At 46.6% G+C, this 17392-nt stretch overlaps 1 protein-coding gene across 7 annotated transcripts; it reads right to left on the bottom strand.

Moving 5' to 3' along the window:
• Positions 1-635: 635 nt before the first annotated feature.
• Positions 636-17005, bottom strand: LOC110384829 (histone acetyltransferase KAT6A). 7 transcript variants are annotated; one of them, XM_062674878.1, is made up of 11 exons: positions 15722-17005; positions 13178-13258; positions 12054-12218; positions 11778-11929; positions 10828-11705; positions 9783-10014; positions 9304-9701; positions 5985-9201; positions 5098-5362; positions 3914-4082; positions 636-966 (listed from the first exon to the last, which is right to left on the bottom strand). In XM_062674878.1, exons 1-11 carry the CDS (start codon positions 16271-16273, stop codon positions 719-721), a joined length of 6357 nt encoding a protein of 2118 aa, XP_062530862.1. In that variant the 5' UTR covers positions 16274-17005; the 3' UTR covers positions 636-718. The 7 variants fall into 7 exon arrangements, with proteins under 7 accessions (XP_062530862.1, XP_062530865.1, XP_062530859.1 ...); XM_062674881.1 differs by having other exon boundaries at positions 11620-11705; XM_062674875.1 differs by having other exon boundaries at positions 10828-11929.
• Positions 17006-17392: the final 387 nt, after the last annotated feature.

Here is a 17392-nt window from a genome sequence, read left to right as displayed (position 1 = left end):
TTTTGGGGTTCGCGGTAATACTGAAATCGACAATATTAAAAATATATTTGTGAATGACAGATAAAACTTGAAATCCGGAGGCGGGAGGAAATTTTCCATTAACAAAAACTAGAGGTTCTGTGTCACCATTGACTTCTAGGCTGACGAGAGTAACGCCCACCTGATGGTGAGTGGTTACCGTCGCCCATGGACATTAGCAATGCCAGGGGCCAGACCATTGCCTACCAATAAGTAGGTATTCTCCATAAGCCTTTCACAATAAGGTAAAGATGGCATTTAATGTTTACAAATACAAAAAAATAAAACCAGAAGCGCCTCCTCGGACAATTCATCAACCTCGATGATAAGCTATTCTTTTTTTTTTATTGCTTAGATAGGTGGACGAGCTCACAGCCCACCTGGTGTTAAGTGGTTACTGGAGCCCATAGACATCTACGGCGTAAATGCGCCACCCACCTTGAGATATAAGTTCTAAGGTCTCAAGTATAGTCACAACGGTTCTATCCTTCAAGCCGAAACGCATTACTGCTTCACGGCAGAAATGGGCAGGGTGGTGGCACCTACCCGCGCGAACTCTCAAGAGGTCCTACAACCAGTAAATAAAACAATAAATATTTGTAAATAAAACAAGTAGATATTTTTTCACAAAATTATATTTTGTGTAATAACAGTTGGTAATATCTTAGGTTAATATGTACAGATCGTGTTTGTGTGCGCGCTACCGACGCGCCGAGTTGAGCGCGGCCAGCGGCGGCGGCGGGTTGATGTAAGGCGAGTAGTACACGTTGTGCTGCTGCGAGACGGCCTGCTGCGACACGGCGCCCGGCAGGTTGTTGAACTGCTGCTGGGCGGCGGCGGCGGCGCCCGGCGGCACGCGGTACCCGTTCAGCCCGTACTGGCTGATGAGGTGCGGCGACACGCGGGACCCGGCGCCCATCTGCATGTGCTGCATGGGGCTCAGGTTACCTAGCGAACAAATTCAATGTTACCCTCAATTGATCAACATTTCAACAGTAATTTACTGGTGGTAGGACCTCTTGTGAGTCCGCGCGGGTGCGTACCACCGCCCTGCATGTTTCTGGCGTGAAGCAGTAACGCTTTTCGGTATGAAGCGTGGAGCAGCCGTTGTAACTATAATGAGATCTTAGAACATATATCTCAAGGTGGGTGGCGCATTTACGTTGTAGATGTCTATGGGCTCCAGTAACCACTTAACACCAGGTGGCCTGTGAGCTCGTCCAACCATCTAAGCAATAAAAAATAAAAAAGTAAATCTTTGATGAGACAACATCAAGACATTGAGGCGGGTAGCCATTATACAACGCAAGATATTTGACAGATGCCTGAATCTGAAAATAAGCTTGCATATATACAAGTTCCGAACAACATTAGGACCGTCGGTCTACCGAGCAATATCACGCGCTCGGTGGAAGATCTTTCCTTTGTCGTTAAACATCCCACAACATCATCGTCATGATCATCGCCTTCCCCGAGTTTCTTCATAGCGACCAGTCCCACCCTGTCTGCATCTTGCGGATTCCCGCGACCATTACCAGGTCGTCGGTCTAACTCGTGGGAGGTCTACCAGATGTGCCTTCTCCGGTGCACGATCGGCACTCGAGAACTTTTTATTCTCAGCAACCATATGTTCTACGAGCAATGCTCCCTGCTCACTGCCACTTCAATGTGGCAATCCTTCGAGCTATGTCATTTACCTGGGTTCTTCTACGAATCTCCTCATTCCTGATTCAATTTCGGCAAGACCCATTGTGAGCGACCACGTCGCACTGCCGTATGCCATCACTGGAACAACCCACAATGGGGCCCAGCAGTACCCAGCATGGCTGCTATGGTCATAGACTTCCGTCTTGAAGCACTGCGGTATTTGGGAAATTTTGCGTAGCTTCCCGATCGCTGCCCCATCTTAGTTGGATCCAACGATTGAACTCTTTCTCGAAGTTAAACGTAGAGCTTAGAGCGCAAAGCGTCTGATCTATACTGAAGTGGGCACATCGGACATAATCGACATAATTTTCGTTTTGTCCAAGTATATACTAAGGCCCACTCAGGAGCCCTACTGAGGTCATTGAGCATTTTACTGAGGTCCTCCAAGATCTCTGTCATAATCACGTATCATCGGCAAACCGAAGATGAATCATGTAATCGCCGTTGATGCTGATGCCTAACCCTTTCTAGTCCAGAAGCAGGACGCCACGCTGCAGAAGAATGAGTTCCGTAGCCCGGTCCTGTAATCGGACTGACATAATGGCGTTTTCGTACAAACTCTTCGACACGTCGATGTATCAGTCATCAGCTTAAAAAAACCTATGCTGAGAGGCTATTTCAACTTCTCCTTGACGTGTAGGTGAGCTGACGCGGCCAAACCGGGAATGTTGCTAGCACTGGCCCTAGCAAGAGCAGTGCTTCGCGGAATCTACCACCGGATTGGAAACGCGACCCACTGAGAAGATCCGGCGAGAAACTCAGTGGGCTTCTTGGCACCGTTGGAGAGACTACACTACAGCCCAGGTCTCTATCGAATCGAAGGCTTTCTCGCAGTCCACAAATGTTAAACAAAGCGGCAGGTTACATTCCTCGATCTTTTGTACAGCCTGCAGCTGCGTATGATTGTGGTCTACGATACTATAACTGCCTTTCCGATAACGGCTTGTTTGGGTGGTAGGCAGTCATTAATCCTGCTTAGTATAAACGTTTGAAAAATGTGGAATGAGATAAAAGTAAACTGAAGTAAAACAAGATCTCTGTGACCATGATGAATGTCTACTCTGCAAAAACCCTGGTCAACTCTCGCGAGAGAGTTGACGATGGAGTTCCAGCGTTATGGTGGCGACGAGGACACGGCAGAGGCTTTGCTTCGTCTGGCAAGAAGAGTCCCGTGTCGACGTCGCTCAAATAAGACCCTATTTGTTACTGCCGACCATTGTTTGCTGTGATGCTCTGCATTAAGGTCTTCTGCAAGTCGACCGCTCCATAGTTTGGGCGTAAGAGCTCTTCTCTACCCGGACCTACGTGACCCTGGCGAGACTAGTCCATCGGCTGATCGGGTCCGTGTGTGGCCTTCTGTGGTGACGCGACCAGAACAGCGGTCGAAGCGATGCGAAGATGCGCCACTGTCTTATTCGAGGAGATGCGTTGCCGAGACGCCACCCGAGTAACTGAAGGCAACCTTGCTACAAGGGCCAGCCGCAACCGACTGGCCGACATGCGGCGGACCGTTCGGGCGTCTCAGCCCCGCCCTCTGGTGAATCGCAACCGAGGTTTCGTCTTCTGGCTGAAGGAAGTCCTCGATTCAAGTAAGAAAGCTTTTCTTTTTATTGCACTATACTTATAACAGTATTTATATTCCGATGTCTGTAGGCTCCGGTAACCACATAACAGTGGATAGACTGAAGCTTCTCTGCTACGTCTTCAGCAATACAACAATTGAATGCCCAGACCGTCATATTAAAACAATTCGTCTTTTCGTATTAAAAGTGTACAATTTCCAAAAATATTTGAAAAGAGTTAATATGCGGAATCATTTGGTATCACCAGTATTTTTCTCATAAATACTGTCAAAAGAGCGTAGTTTTTTTTTTTTTGTTTAGAGTACCTGTTTTGACTACTATTAACAAGATTAATACATAATTTTAACTTACTTAAAAGACAGATAATGTAACTGATAAAAAATAAAAAATAAATGTTGCAAAGATGAAAATATCACATGTTAAACCTTTAAATTACTCTCCTAAATTAGTAAGTTTAGAGATTATACAGTTTTAATGCGAGTAGACGAATTCTCGTTTATACAAAATGTTTCACACTTTGCATCTGTCATTGGCTGGACAAACTCAATAAACCACATGCACATGCAATGAATTAAACATTAAAGTAATAAGCGCGATGTACTGACTTGGCGCGGTACGAGCATTCCGCGGCGAGTCGAGCTGGTTGTGGTGCGGCGCGTAGTACTTAGCGTGGTACTGCGCGCCTACACCGCCCACTCCGCCCACGCCTGCCACTCCGCCCACGCCGCCCACGCCGCCCACCGAGCCCGGCGGCGTGCCCGCCTGCTGTGCGTACTGCGGAAAAGAACAACGGGTTTGCTAATTTATTTATTACGATACAATACTAATTTTACACTATATAATCAAAGATTTGGGTCTGATCGTGGTAATATTGCCTTCTTTTAGGCCAAATTAGGCAAATCTAAAGCCTACTTCAAACTAAAGTACTGGGCAAGAAATAATGCACATCGACCTTTAGAATGAAACATTCGGCTTTGTAGAGCATTGTCCCTTTCGCACACTACATATGCTACGTTTTGTCAGTCGTTCGACAAATGCGGTGCAGTACGCTCGCGTCCAGTTCAGAATATATATAGAGAGTTGTTAACACCCCCAAATTTCAATGATTTAGAATTGTACTATGTATGGCATATTTAGGAAAAACGTGAAGCCTTTACATGGTTATGTAACCTCTAGAAATGTGGGTACGAATTTAACTACAGTAAAAACATTATTGGCAGAAAAAGTAAACATGATTGGGACTGGAGAGTGGAAAAAGGTTTGCGATCGTGCAATTAAATGTGAGAATGAATTTCGAAGATTTCAACACGGTTTAGATAATTATACTGATAGACTACTAATAAATACGGCTGAAAACGACAATGATATTGACTTCATTGAGAGCACTGATAGCGAATCGAAAAGAATTGAGGATTTATAAATGTTTTGTCAGAATGTATCACTTTTCAAATTAAAAAAATCAATACGTAAATGTACATGTTTTTTTTACTATAAGCTAAGGACAACCAACACTTGTTTTATAAAAAATAAACAAAAAGAATAATCAAAATACGCAACTCACAATAATTGTTTTAACAGCTCTTAATAAATACAGGACTGTTAGTATTTCGTGCGAAATTGACAACGCTCTACAAAGTCGAAATTAGCCGAATGTCTCTTTCTAGAGATCGTGCATTATTTCTTGCCCAATACTATAGTTATGTTGACGTTGGCGTCTTTAATATCAGATGTCTACAAGTGTAATAGAAACTGTTCTAAATTACGAAATTATTACAATTAAGAGGCGTACCTGGTGGGGGTGCGGATGCGCGTGCGGATGGTGCTGGGGCGCGTCCGCCATCTGCTGCAGCTTGGCGAGCGAGCAGGAGGGCGGCCAACCCGCGGCGTGGTACTGCTGCTGCTGCTGGAAGGACAGGTAGCCGCCCTGGTAGGCGGCGGAGGCGGCGGGCTGCATGGCGGCGTGCGTGGCGGGCGGGGTGGCGCGGGCGCGGGGGGGCGCGGGTGGCGTGTGCGCGGCGCGGGCTCCTGCCTTGCTCGCCTCGCCTCCGCCGCGGCTGTTTACAATCAGTCATTTATGGTAAATAACACTTTTCAATTATAATTTTAGTGTTCAGAGTTGGTCAGATTTAACAATAATAAGATTCATACATGGTAGATTGAGAAACCAATGTCGTTTCATCTTTATCTTAATATAGTTTAATCTCTTCGTGTTTAATCGCGTGTTTAATCTCTTTGACATATCATGAACGGCTACCTTAAGCTCCACATTATTTTTCATGGTGTAGTATGAAATAAACAATTTGTCCAATTTGAATTTGAGTTTGAATGAATTTGAGAGAAATTCAAATTCATTTATTCATTTATTTAGTTAGATGTCAGTATAACACACTTGTTGAATGTCAAAATATAAATAACAATGTTAACTCTACCACCGGTTCCAAAAAAAGCCACAGTCCTGAGAAGAACCGGCAAAACAAACTCAGCGACTACAGACTATTATTCAAATAAATTCATACCAATCAATTATAATTATCAATTTTGAACCCTGAAAAATCACTCTTCATATTATTGTCTGTTTTGGGGTCCAAGGTATGTGTATGTGTTAGGTATGTGCAAACCGTACAGTCTGCTTATAAACAGCTTAGGCTATAGTATATGTGGATAGGAAAGTGTTACCTGGCATTTCTGTTGTTCATCTTGTGCTTGGCCGGCAGCGGTTGCGCGGGCTGCGACATTATCGCGGGGATGTGCAGCGACGAGTGCGGGTACTGCGGACTGGGCGGCACGTGCAGCATGGAGCAGGGCGACGCCAGGTCCGAGCTGATGCTGTTGGGAGACTCCAGGCCGAGCTGACTCACATCCAGCTCGCAGGTGGGGTACTGCACGGAGTGCACGGAGTTCCCGCTGGAGTCCGGCGTGTACACTCCGAGCGAGTGAAGTGCCTCCACGTCTTCTTTCCCGTCCTTTACATCTTCTTTTTTCGTACGTTTCTTTTCGCCGTCAGTCTTGTCGCAAGAGGCGAACGCATGGGTGTACTCCCCGCAGTCTTGCTTCGTCTTCTTTTGATCCGACTGAGATTGGCACGCGGCCGCCTTGGGCTGCTTGTTCCGTGTGGGCGGCTTGCTCTCTTTGGGCTGAGGTGCGGCGTACAATCCGTAAGCGAGATTGTCATATTTGGCAGCCAACTTCTGCGGAGACTTCGGCGGCTGCTCCAGATGCGGCAGGTTGAACCCCTGCAACTTGTCGAGGTAGTTTTTATGATCCCAAGACGACTGCAGCCGCGCCGGGTCCCACGGCGGCCACTGGTACTGAGCGGGCGCGGCGTGGTAGTTGGGGATCTGGTAGTCCGGTTTGGGCGGTTCTGCGTCATACTTTATCTTGGATGCGGCCCGCGGCTCGGCCTGCTCGGCGCGGTCGTGCTTGATCGCGACGTTCTTCTCACATTTAGCTGCACTAGCTTTCTCCTTTTTAAAAAAATCAACTTTCTTGTGCGCGTCGGGCGCCGGGTCGGGCTTGCGCAGCGGCGTGTCGGCGCGCGCCGGCCGCTTGTCGCCCTTCTCGAGCTTGCAGTGCGCCGAGTTGACGCGCACGTCGCGCAGCTTGCTCTTCTCGCGCGGCTTGAGGTCGGGCTCCGCCCCCAGCCCGACGGCTGCGTTGGCGCTGTGGCACCGCGGCAGGAACTGCGCGGCGTCGCTGTTGACGACGGGCGAGGTGATGGGGTGCGGCACCTCCAGTTTGGTGCCTTTGGAGGCGCCGCGGTTGGCTTCGTTGGATTTCAGGACGCGGTCTGTCTGCACTCCTTGGGACTCTTTGCTGACGTTGGCGCGGTGGTTGAGGAACGTGTGCTGGGCGGCGTTGATCTCCTGGATGGTCATGGAGTTGGTGACGACGGGCGCGTGGTAGACGGGCGGAGTAGACTCCGAGCCGGTTCGCGTCACTGTTATTTCGTCCTTCCTGGCGTGCGACGCGTCGTCCCGGAACGGTAGCTCCGCGTCCTTCGCGCCTCCCGCCGGACTCGTCAACTTGTTCTTGATGCGCTCTACGTCGGCGTACGCGTCGACCTTAGGATGTTCTGGTCTCCGGTCGCAGGCGGGCTGGCCGTAAGCGTCTCGATTTTGTTCAGATGCTTGACTTGTGCTTTCATTCTTGTTCGAAGGTTCATTTGAATGTTTCACCTCCTCACAGTTCTGATGTTGTATGACGGTCTCTTTTCGTCTATCGCGGACTTCGACCAGCGCCGCCGAGGCCGGGGAGGCGGCGCAATCTGATTCGGCTTCCACCACGATGGTCTCGAGGGGAGTGACGGGACCGGGAGGCGGAGTTGCGGGGGCAGCCTTTGCATCCAGCACGATGTGCGCGTTCTCTGTTGTGACGAGGGGCAAGACGGCCGGGGGGCAGGCGGGGGGGCTGCCGGGCGCGGGGGGCGACAGGAGGCGAGGGGGCGGGGGCGCGGGCGGCGGGGCGTGCGGGGACGGTAACGGACAGCTTTGACTATTGTTGTCATCAGATTCTGAAATGATTATCGTTTCCTTATCTTCGGAGACTGGTAGAGGTGATTTGACTTCTCCGTTAAGCAAGCGTGGAGTGTCCGGCCCCGCAGTGCCGGCCGGACTGATTTCTGCCGCCGGAACGGGAGACGGCTGCTGAGGTACAGGAGGATCGGGAGGTGTCTCGTCCGCCAGAGATTTCGGAGAATCCATATGTATACTGTCCAACTCCATGTCGGAAGTGTGGTGGTCGGTGGCATCGCCCTCGAGGGCGCGGGGTGAGACGGGAGGCACGGGAGCAGCCTCGTCTCTCTCCTCGGCCTCCATTTCATCATCTGCTTCGGCGGAGGAGTCTTCAGAGGCGGCGCCGGAGTCTCGCTTGTCGTCATCGGGGCGTCGCGCCGGAGGTCCCGCCTCGCCGGCCGCTACGTTCGTGCCTTCTGGTTCGGTCGACTCGTCAGTCTTGTAATCGGTTCGCTGCTCCAGTTGAGGATCCACACGAGGCTTCTTCGCGGCCGGCGCCGGGTCCGGTTCTGGCTCGCTCCGGCCGCTTTTGACCCGTTTTCTAGGCCGACCTTTCCATCTGAATTTCCTTTTAGGTCGGATCTTACGTACCGTGGTCGGCGGTGGGTCCTGGCTGTCCGACGCGGAGACGACCTCCTTGGAGTTAGCGATGCCGTTTTCAAGCGGTGCGATGTCGGGCTGGGGCGGTTTGGATCCCATGACACTCCTGCTCCTGTGACTCCTTGGCGTTTCGCTGCCGACCGAATCTTCGACGGTCTCCGAAATTTTCCTCTCATTATCACGTTTTCTCTTTCGACAGACTTCGGCGGGAGTGGGTGCGGTCTGGTAAGTACATTCGCTGTACTTGAGAGGTCGGGTGCGGCGGCGGCCCGAGGACGTGACCTCGACAGCGGGCGCGGGTTCCGGGAGGGCGGAGGGCGGCGCGGCTTCCTCGTGCGCCGGCTCGTCCTCCGCGTCGGTGGGCGGCTCGGGGTCGGAGCGCGAGTCGGGCGCGGTGTCGTCGGGCGAGCGGAAGGGGTTGACGGCGGCCGGCACCAGCGGCGTCCAGCGCAGACACTCGGGGTCGATCTCGAGGCGCGGCCTGGCTCGCAGGCGCGCGGCGTGCGCGTCCACGCGGGCCCAGTCCACGCACAGACCCAGCCGGGCCTCGTCCCCCGGCAGGTAGCGCAGGAAGCCGAGCAGCTGGAAGGTGCCGCCGATGTCGTTCATGTGCATGCCGGTTGCGTGCGCGATGTGCTCGAACGTGAACGGTTCGTTCCGATGGTCGTGCAAGTATTCGAGGATGACGGACTTCCAATAGGCGTGATACGACACGCGCCCGAGATCCGACAGAGGCTTCTCTGGTGTGCCCGGCTGGCCTTCTTCTTTCGACAGTAAATAACCTGGCGAAAAAAAATTGATTAATTTTCTTTGAAACATGTATAATGAACAACATCGCTCATCATTCGACACACTAAAATAATTTAGGGGACTTCACCACTCACTGAAATGTATCAGGAACCTTCCGTAGCCCTGACGCTGGTACTGCGGCATGGTCATGATACACGAAACGTTGTACTTCTGTTGACAGTGTTTCTCTTTGGAGAAGTAGCCGACTAAATGACAGCCTTTCGCATCATTTTTAGTCAGCACATAGAACAAAAAAGGCTCCACGTCGTAGTAGAGAGTCTTGTGGTCGAGAAAGAGCTTGGCAAGCAGGCACAGGTTTTGGCAATAGAGCTTGTTCGCGTTGCCGTCCACCTCGAACACGGAGAGGTCGTCCCGCCGATAGATCTCGGTGGCGGGGGGGTGGCGCCACGGACACTTGTCCACGTGCCGCGCCAGGACGCCGCGACTCTTCGCGTATTTCAAACAGAACTCGCACAGGAATAATTTCGGTAACCTGAAAAAATAAACTTATATTAAGATTTAAATTGAACACTAAAGGATCGACGCGCGACGGACCAGCACGTACGTTACGTACCTGGCGTACTCTTGCGGGAACGGGCTCGAGTACCAGGTCTCGATCTCCCACTGTCCGAACTCGATGGCGGAGGGGCAGCGGACGGTGGGGGCGGGCGGGGCGAGGGAGGGTGTGAGGGGCGCGGGCGCGGGGGGCGGCGGGGTCGCGTCCTCCGGCAGTCCGGCGGCCGCCCGCGCCGCTCGGAACACCTCCGCGTCCGCCTCCGTCACTCCGGCCGGCAGCCGACTGCATTCTGAATGCATAAACACTACCTGTAGTTCATCAATCTGCAAGCGCGTATTTGATCAGATCACTAACTACACGATAGAACTACTTAAACTCACGGCACATAAAGCATTTTAACTAATATTTGTGGTTTTACTTTGTCTTCCAAAGAGTAATAGAAGCAATTTACGCTAATTACAGCAAACATGACGAGGCTTAAAACAAAAAAAAAAAAACTTAATAGACATACTGTAAGAGTGGATATAAACAGTTCAGAATAATAACATCATTAATATTTGGTTTCCATACGATCTTGAACAACCTAGCTATTTTGGACTTTTGTGTCACTCGAAGGACACAAATAGAATTTTCACAATTAACGTAAATAAAAATTTTTGGGTTGTAAGAGTACTAGTGTGCCACAAATTATTCTCTAAAGACAAATTTGCATTATTTCATGTCATTAGTAAATGCCATGAGTTTTGTTAATATTTTTATTTAATATAGCATTATATTTATAATATTCTGACAATTTATCGGATCCAAATTACTTAGATCATCAACGCTGAAAATAAAGTATATAGAAATAAAAATAAAAATGCCATGCAATTTCTTCACACATCACGAGACACAATACGGGGAACATCATAATACCGACGAGTCGACACCGTTCCCTCGATACAGTGCGTTCAAACAACGCCGAGAGTGAAGCGAGGAGAGCAGAACGTTCGTATCGAGCGAGCGAGGTCGAGCCGGGTATGGAGGGTGAGGCAGTGCCGGGGCGGCGGGTCGCGGCGGGGCGGCGCCGGCGCCCGGGCACTGCCGCGGCTCCCGGGCTTACCGTCCGGACCGGCCCGCCGCCGCCGCCCCGCCGCCAGCGCGCGCTGCAACTTGCGCGACCCGCCCGTGCGCCCGCCGCACCGCGCCGCCCACGCCACCAGCTGCGACGCGCTGGCGCCCTGCCGCGCCCGCCCCGCGCGCAGCGCCGCCAGGTGCCGCCGGAACGTGCTGCGCGTCTCCTTCAGCACCTCCTCCTCCACCTTCTCTTCGCGCTCCTCGCCCTCGTCCGCCGCGTCGGGCACCACGCTCCGCGCCCGCACGCGCGACGCACTCCGCACAGAGTAGAACTCGGAGAGACCGTCGAAGAGCGTCGTGAGCAACCGGTCCGCGCACCGACTGCGCCGACGCGCCGGCCGCGGCGTCCGCTCGGGCTCAGCCTCCGCGAGCTTGCGCGCCTCTGCGGCGAAACCCCACGTGCCGTCCGGGCCGGTGGCAGAGGCGAGCTGTTCGAACACGGTGGAAACTTGCGCCGGCGTGACCGTAGTGACGGGCGGAACGCGCGGCTCCTCCTCGCGGCCGGACGACGGCGGCGCCGACTCGGGCTCGGACTCGGAGGTCGAGGTGGAGCGAGAGGTGGAGGACGAGGGGGTCGGGGTGTGTCGTTCGAGTCTCAGTTCGACGCTCTGCACGCGCGTCACGCTTACGCCGCCCCATCGTCCTCGATCCTCCCATCCCTCCCACGACCCGGAGGAGACGCGATCGCGTCGCCTTTTTGTCATGTTGAAAGCGGAAAATCGAAAAAATTTTTGTTTTTCTTTGGACATTCGATGCTCGGTCGGAGGCGGGACATTACCGTCGGAGCGTTCCTCGTCAGAGCGGGGCCGGCGCGGCGTCTTAGGTTTCCGAGGCCTCGCGGCTGCGGCGTCGGCAGCGGGGGTCCTGCGACAGCGAGATCCGATTAGCGGGCGTGGGACGCGAGGCTGGAGGGCACGGGTCCGGCTGGGCACTCGCCTGGGCAGCGTGCAGGTGGGGCAGCGCCAGGGCGGGGCGGCACAGCGCGGGTGTGCGTGGCGGCCGCAGCGGACAGCACAGCGCGCCGCCCACGCGCCCCCCGCCCCGCATACCAGGCACGTTGCACATTCCCCACATGACCATCGTGAGGTCTGAAATGAACAATATTTAGTATTAAATTGTCTTGTTTATTAAACGATTACAATTTATTCATTACCGTATCACTATAATTTATATTATCTCTTTTAATATTTCGTTAAGAAGTATCACAATTACCTTCACAGTAGTTTGAGTTACGTGATCTAAAAGATCTAGACATGAAGGATGTGCATAGGACTTGCACTGTGAACAGCATATGAGTGATTCAGCAATTCCAGATTGATTCTTAGTATCAGTTCCCAGACACTCGCTACAAACCGGTACTCCGCCTTGAACTTGTTTCTGAAATCAATCCAGTTTAATTTTTTTTTTTTATATATTGTCTTATTAGGCATTGAACTCTTGTTCACCATTAAAAAATAAAACAAATCACAGAACTTTTTTTTTCAATCAGAACAAAACATAGCCTAACTTTTTTAAGGGTAGATGTACAGATCCAGAACTATCCATCATTAAAAACATAATTCCTATCCTGAGACTTGAAATTGTAGTTTCAGTCAATGCATAGCTTTCTTTGGTTCGAATGTTTCTATTATTATTTAAATAATAATTATTACTATAATATTATTCTATTATAATAATGTTAGTATATTTGATGATCGATTTATTGACTGAAAATTGATATTTCCTTTTTTATTTCCTTTAAGCTGATATTTAATAGTCTATCTACAAAAACAAAATAAAATCTGTTGAAGAATGTAGAACTAATAACCATTCCAATATCACGTGTGAATGACGAGCATTGGTCTCTATATTGTATGTCAGCTATATTGTCCATTGATATAAGTAAACATCATTATAGGAGATAAAATCAACTATTTCTTCAATAGCATGAGATCAGTTGAAGTTATTTTACGGACTTCTTCTTTTACTTCATTTTAATACACAGATGGGTGAATAAACACAAATCCAACTAACCTACACGTTCAACTAATATACTAACACAAGTTTTACATTATTAATTGCTGATGGATTTTGAGATATCTCATTTTTCATCTTGCATCATGATGTATGATCTTATTAGTGTATACCAAAAGTTAAAAGCACAATATAGCCTTTATTATAATAGGCCCAATAGAAATGGCCTATGTAACCCTATCATTTGGTTAAACAACTACTAGGCACAGTTAACAATAAAATCTGTGATCCACAATATGTTAATCTATATAAATTAATCTTAATGAAACACCCTTTAAATTGAAATGCACTACTGTTTTACAGCATTAATAAGCCGTACTAACATAATCTTCAGCGTATTGAAACCTCAACAACTGTTTGAATGATGGAACAATACCCTGGAACAGTGGTAAATTACCATTGATCTGAAAATTTAAATTTTTGAAAACATTAATACAAAAATATAAAATTGTGAAAACTGAAGTCACAATAAACATTTCAAGGACTATCAATTTTCTAATTATCAATAAATTATTAATTATGTACCGCTTTACTATCTATTAACTATCCATAAATCATGCTTGATACAATATTGCTAGGCAACAAACTGACCAACAATTTATAATTACAATATGACATTATATAATAATATAGTATACCTGGTCTTGCCATAAATATGGTAATAAGTAAATAAGCAAAACATACACATATTACATTGTGTGTTAGTTCTACGTTTTTCATTGTGCCATAAGAGGGAGAGCAGTAGATGGCCCTGGTGGTAAGTGGTAAAGGGTTGCATTGCTCTTGGACACTAGCAAAGCTGCTACCTACCACTGCCCCTTTTGACCCCCATTTGAAGTGAGACATCAGAGCACTCAGATAAACCCCAGATGCTTAAGATACAAAAAAGATCTTTGGAAAAGCACTTAATATACACAGTGGTTCTAGGTAATATGGACTGCTCTGGTGAAGCAAAGCTAAAATGCAATGACAGAGTCATTTTAAAAAATTCCTCAAAGCATTTCCCATAGAAAAGATGGCATAAAAAAAAGAAAACGTGAACCAAAGTTCCTCTGAGGTTCCATAGGTTTCAAATGATGTGTGAGAATGAGATTATCGAGTTCTTTTGAATTGAGTCACTTTTTTTATTATTTAGATGGATGGACGAGCCCACAGTATCTTTCTTCTTTATCGTTCCCTCACTGGTAAGGATCATGATGAGGTTGAGAACACCAACAACCACTTTATTAGATCGGACCACCTGACTGGTGTTCTGTCCATGGCACCCATTCCTTTTATGCGATGTAAAAATGATTGTAATTGCTCACAGTGTACCTCATGTTAAGTGATTATAAGTATATAATATGATTATAATTAATGATTTTACCTGTGTTACCATGTACCCTTTCTACACAACTAGAAAACAATGCTTCAAGGTTCATTTATATTTGAGTTTCTTTGTATATAACCAGCATAACATTTAAATGCCTAAAACGATTGGGATGGGGGATGGGTATCTTGACACCATCTCTAGTGACACTAACCATATTCTGTTTTATATTTCAACAGGTAGTACTTCTGTATATAAAACTTTCACTTTCAGTTTCCTCAGATTATTCCAAAATAAAAGCTTGCTATCACTGGCTAGATTGCTTTTTTAGTACAAATACTACAAGGCCAGCCAGATCTCTGTTGTTACAAAAATAGAAGATGTTTCATTTGCTTCTTAGAAAAACATTCAAGTGATACCAATGAAATAAAGTTTTAAAATTATAGTAACTCCATTCTCTTTAATGTCCAGTCTATTTATATAACTGTGTTTAATCAAGGGGTGAAATGCTATTTGATATAATCAAAAGTTATTAAAAAAAAAATCTTTATGCTAATACCAAATAAAACGGATCATTAATTATAAAGATAAATGAAGCAAAATGTCGCTTAAATAGCCCTTCGCCCTTTGATATTATTTTTTTAATCTAAGTATAAGGTATTATAAAAAACTAGCTGAAGAACTATTTGAGAAGGGCAGAAAATAGGACAGAAATGATGTAGCATTTTGTTCTCCATGTTATTGAGTGTAATTGTTAATTTTCCCTCACTGGTTTTTTTTTTTTTTTGTGGCTCGAGTCTCTTCTTTGACGAATTACTCTGCCAATGTCAGGTAGATAGAATATCAGTGATATAGATAGATGATAGCAGATGAGATTAATGAGAACTGGAGAAAAATTTGTAAATATTTTTACAGTATAATGTTATTGCAGGAAATAAAATAAGCTAATGCATTTACAACTTTAAGATTAGGGAATGTTAAGAGATAGTTCATATTAACTAGGAACAGGATGTTAGTGTTAGTTAGTAAACAATATAGTGGTGGGTGAAGACATATTTATACTGCCATTCTTTAAAGTGCATCTGCTTATGACAGAACTTTATACCAGGTTAGATGCAAAAATTTATCAGTTCTTATTCTGTAATTTCTTACTCTAATGCACTTTATGTAATACAAATAAAACTTGACCCATGTTTAAAATACTCTTCATTTTTACTAAATTAATATTTGGCTATGTAATGTACATTAGGTGCTTAACATTGATACCAAATATATACTACTTTTCAACAAAATAATATTTTAATTTACTGTTAAAACTGTTTGTTGGCCTCCATATACTGTGAGAATATGTAACCTACATGCTTCAAATTCGTTTACGTAAATGTAGGTCAGAATAGCCTTAAAATAATTTGTTATAGGATTACAATTGGTGACAGGAAAAGATTTTTGGGGCACCATTTCGGATGCGTTACTGCCGCCCGTCTTAGAGAACCATTATTTCCATGTTATATATGTCAAACTGGTTAATAGGGAGTTATTAAAAAGTAAATAAACAAACCTCTTCAGATGAATCTTGAGAATGTTTTTTCTGTTTGGATGATCTATCAGAAGATGTGTTGTTAGAGCTGTCAGCTACCACATACGCACCCGCGTGATGCGACAGTAGCCCGCGGGCTACAGCGCGTTTCACTGCCGCACGAAGTATCGCTTTCACGTCCACATCGGGTGACACTATTATTTGATACGCTTGATATAAATGTCTTTCTATCGATTTCAAAGTAGAACCGTCTCTTTCTCCTAATTCGCGCACTATCTTGGCTACGGGCCGAGAGATGTCCACGTTTGGCGCCAAGCGCAAAGTTCTGTTCTGCATGCCCCCAGGGTCTTTGTATGAGCTTTGGCCCTTGTTGTACACTTTGAGCACTACACCTTCTCGAACGGCGCGTTCTAGCCGCTCGGACACTATATCTTCGTGATAGTTGTGATGCTGTCTGATGGCATGACAGATTCTCTCCACGCTCGGCCTCTGTTTCTGCGAACGAATCTTGTGAATCGCTTCCAAGATCCATCGCTTCCACACTTCTTTCCCAACTTCGTCTGGATCACACATTTTCTTCGATTATTTAGCTATGGACAGTCTTCTGTGTAACGGTTCGGTATTGAACTTATGTCAACACCCATTGCATTTTCGCGCCTCGAGCGAAATTCCATTTTATATAATGGAACCCCGCGTAGTGCGACAGGAGGTATCGCTCGAGGTGCGAGACGCCGGTTTACAGCATGTTTCGGAAGCCCGTCGTCGATGACACATCGCTTCGTAGCGGGTTTTGGCAGAGCGAGCATCCAATGGCCGCCATCTTGTGACAATCCAAATTGTGTGCAGAAAAAAACATGCGATCGACTGTCTTAAGACAATTTCCAACAATTAAAATAATGTGTTTATGACAACAACTACGAAAATGAAAACTTTTCACGGTGATAACAATAACTTAATAACAACTTTTACAGGACTATTATTTATTGTACGGTGACTTCTTCCGGTTTTCTTATCACAATTGCACTTAATAACAACAAGTCTGTCTGTACATTTGATTATTTATTTATTTTATTTTCTAATAATAATTTATTACATTGTATTATGTTTTCAAAAATATAGATTTTTTTTAATTAACATGAAAACATTCACAAAACACCAACAAAAGGTTCTTCAAAATGGCTATCAATTATATTGCCTTGTTAAAAAATGTTTGATATCCTGTCTGTCATCGGGGTATTGCCAATAAAATTAAAATAAATACACGGATACTGGAGAATCGGTTCGGCCGCGGCTGTGGCCCTGCCTTTACTAATTTCCAGGAGAAATGAACAATTTTGGGATGGGGAGTAAAATTGTCTGTCTTTAATAACAATAAATCAAAATTTCACAAAGTTTTTTTGTGGATGGGATGATCGCTCATTATTCAAAGACCTTGTAGCTTAGCTGATATGGATGGGTAAAGTCAAGGAGTCAGTCATGTAGAGAAGGTTTAGCAACTGTTAAAACTGCTATATTCATATCAGTTCCATTTCCTGCACTATCGTTATTTCGGGGAGTCTTACCACAATAGCTTGTTGTTTACAGTACAGCAGACACTTTTTCAACTTGTCCCTTGTACAAGATGCTCCTCCGTTAAGGATAAAAACATTTTTTTTTTTAAACGACCTAAATTATTATTCTGTTTTCAATAAT

Source organism: Bombyx mori, chromosome 3 (genome assembly GCF_030269925.1).
Source record: "Bombyx mori chromosome 3, ASM3026992v2".
NCBI lineage: Eukaryota > Metazoa > Arthropoda > Insecta > Lepidoptera > Bombycidae > Bombyx > Bombyx mori.
Note: the sequence above shows the minus strand (reverse complement) of the source record. Positions and strands in the feature narration are given on the sequence as shown.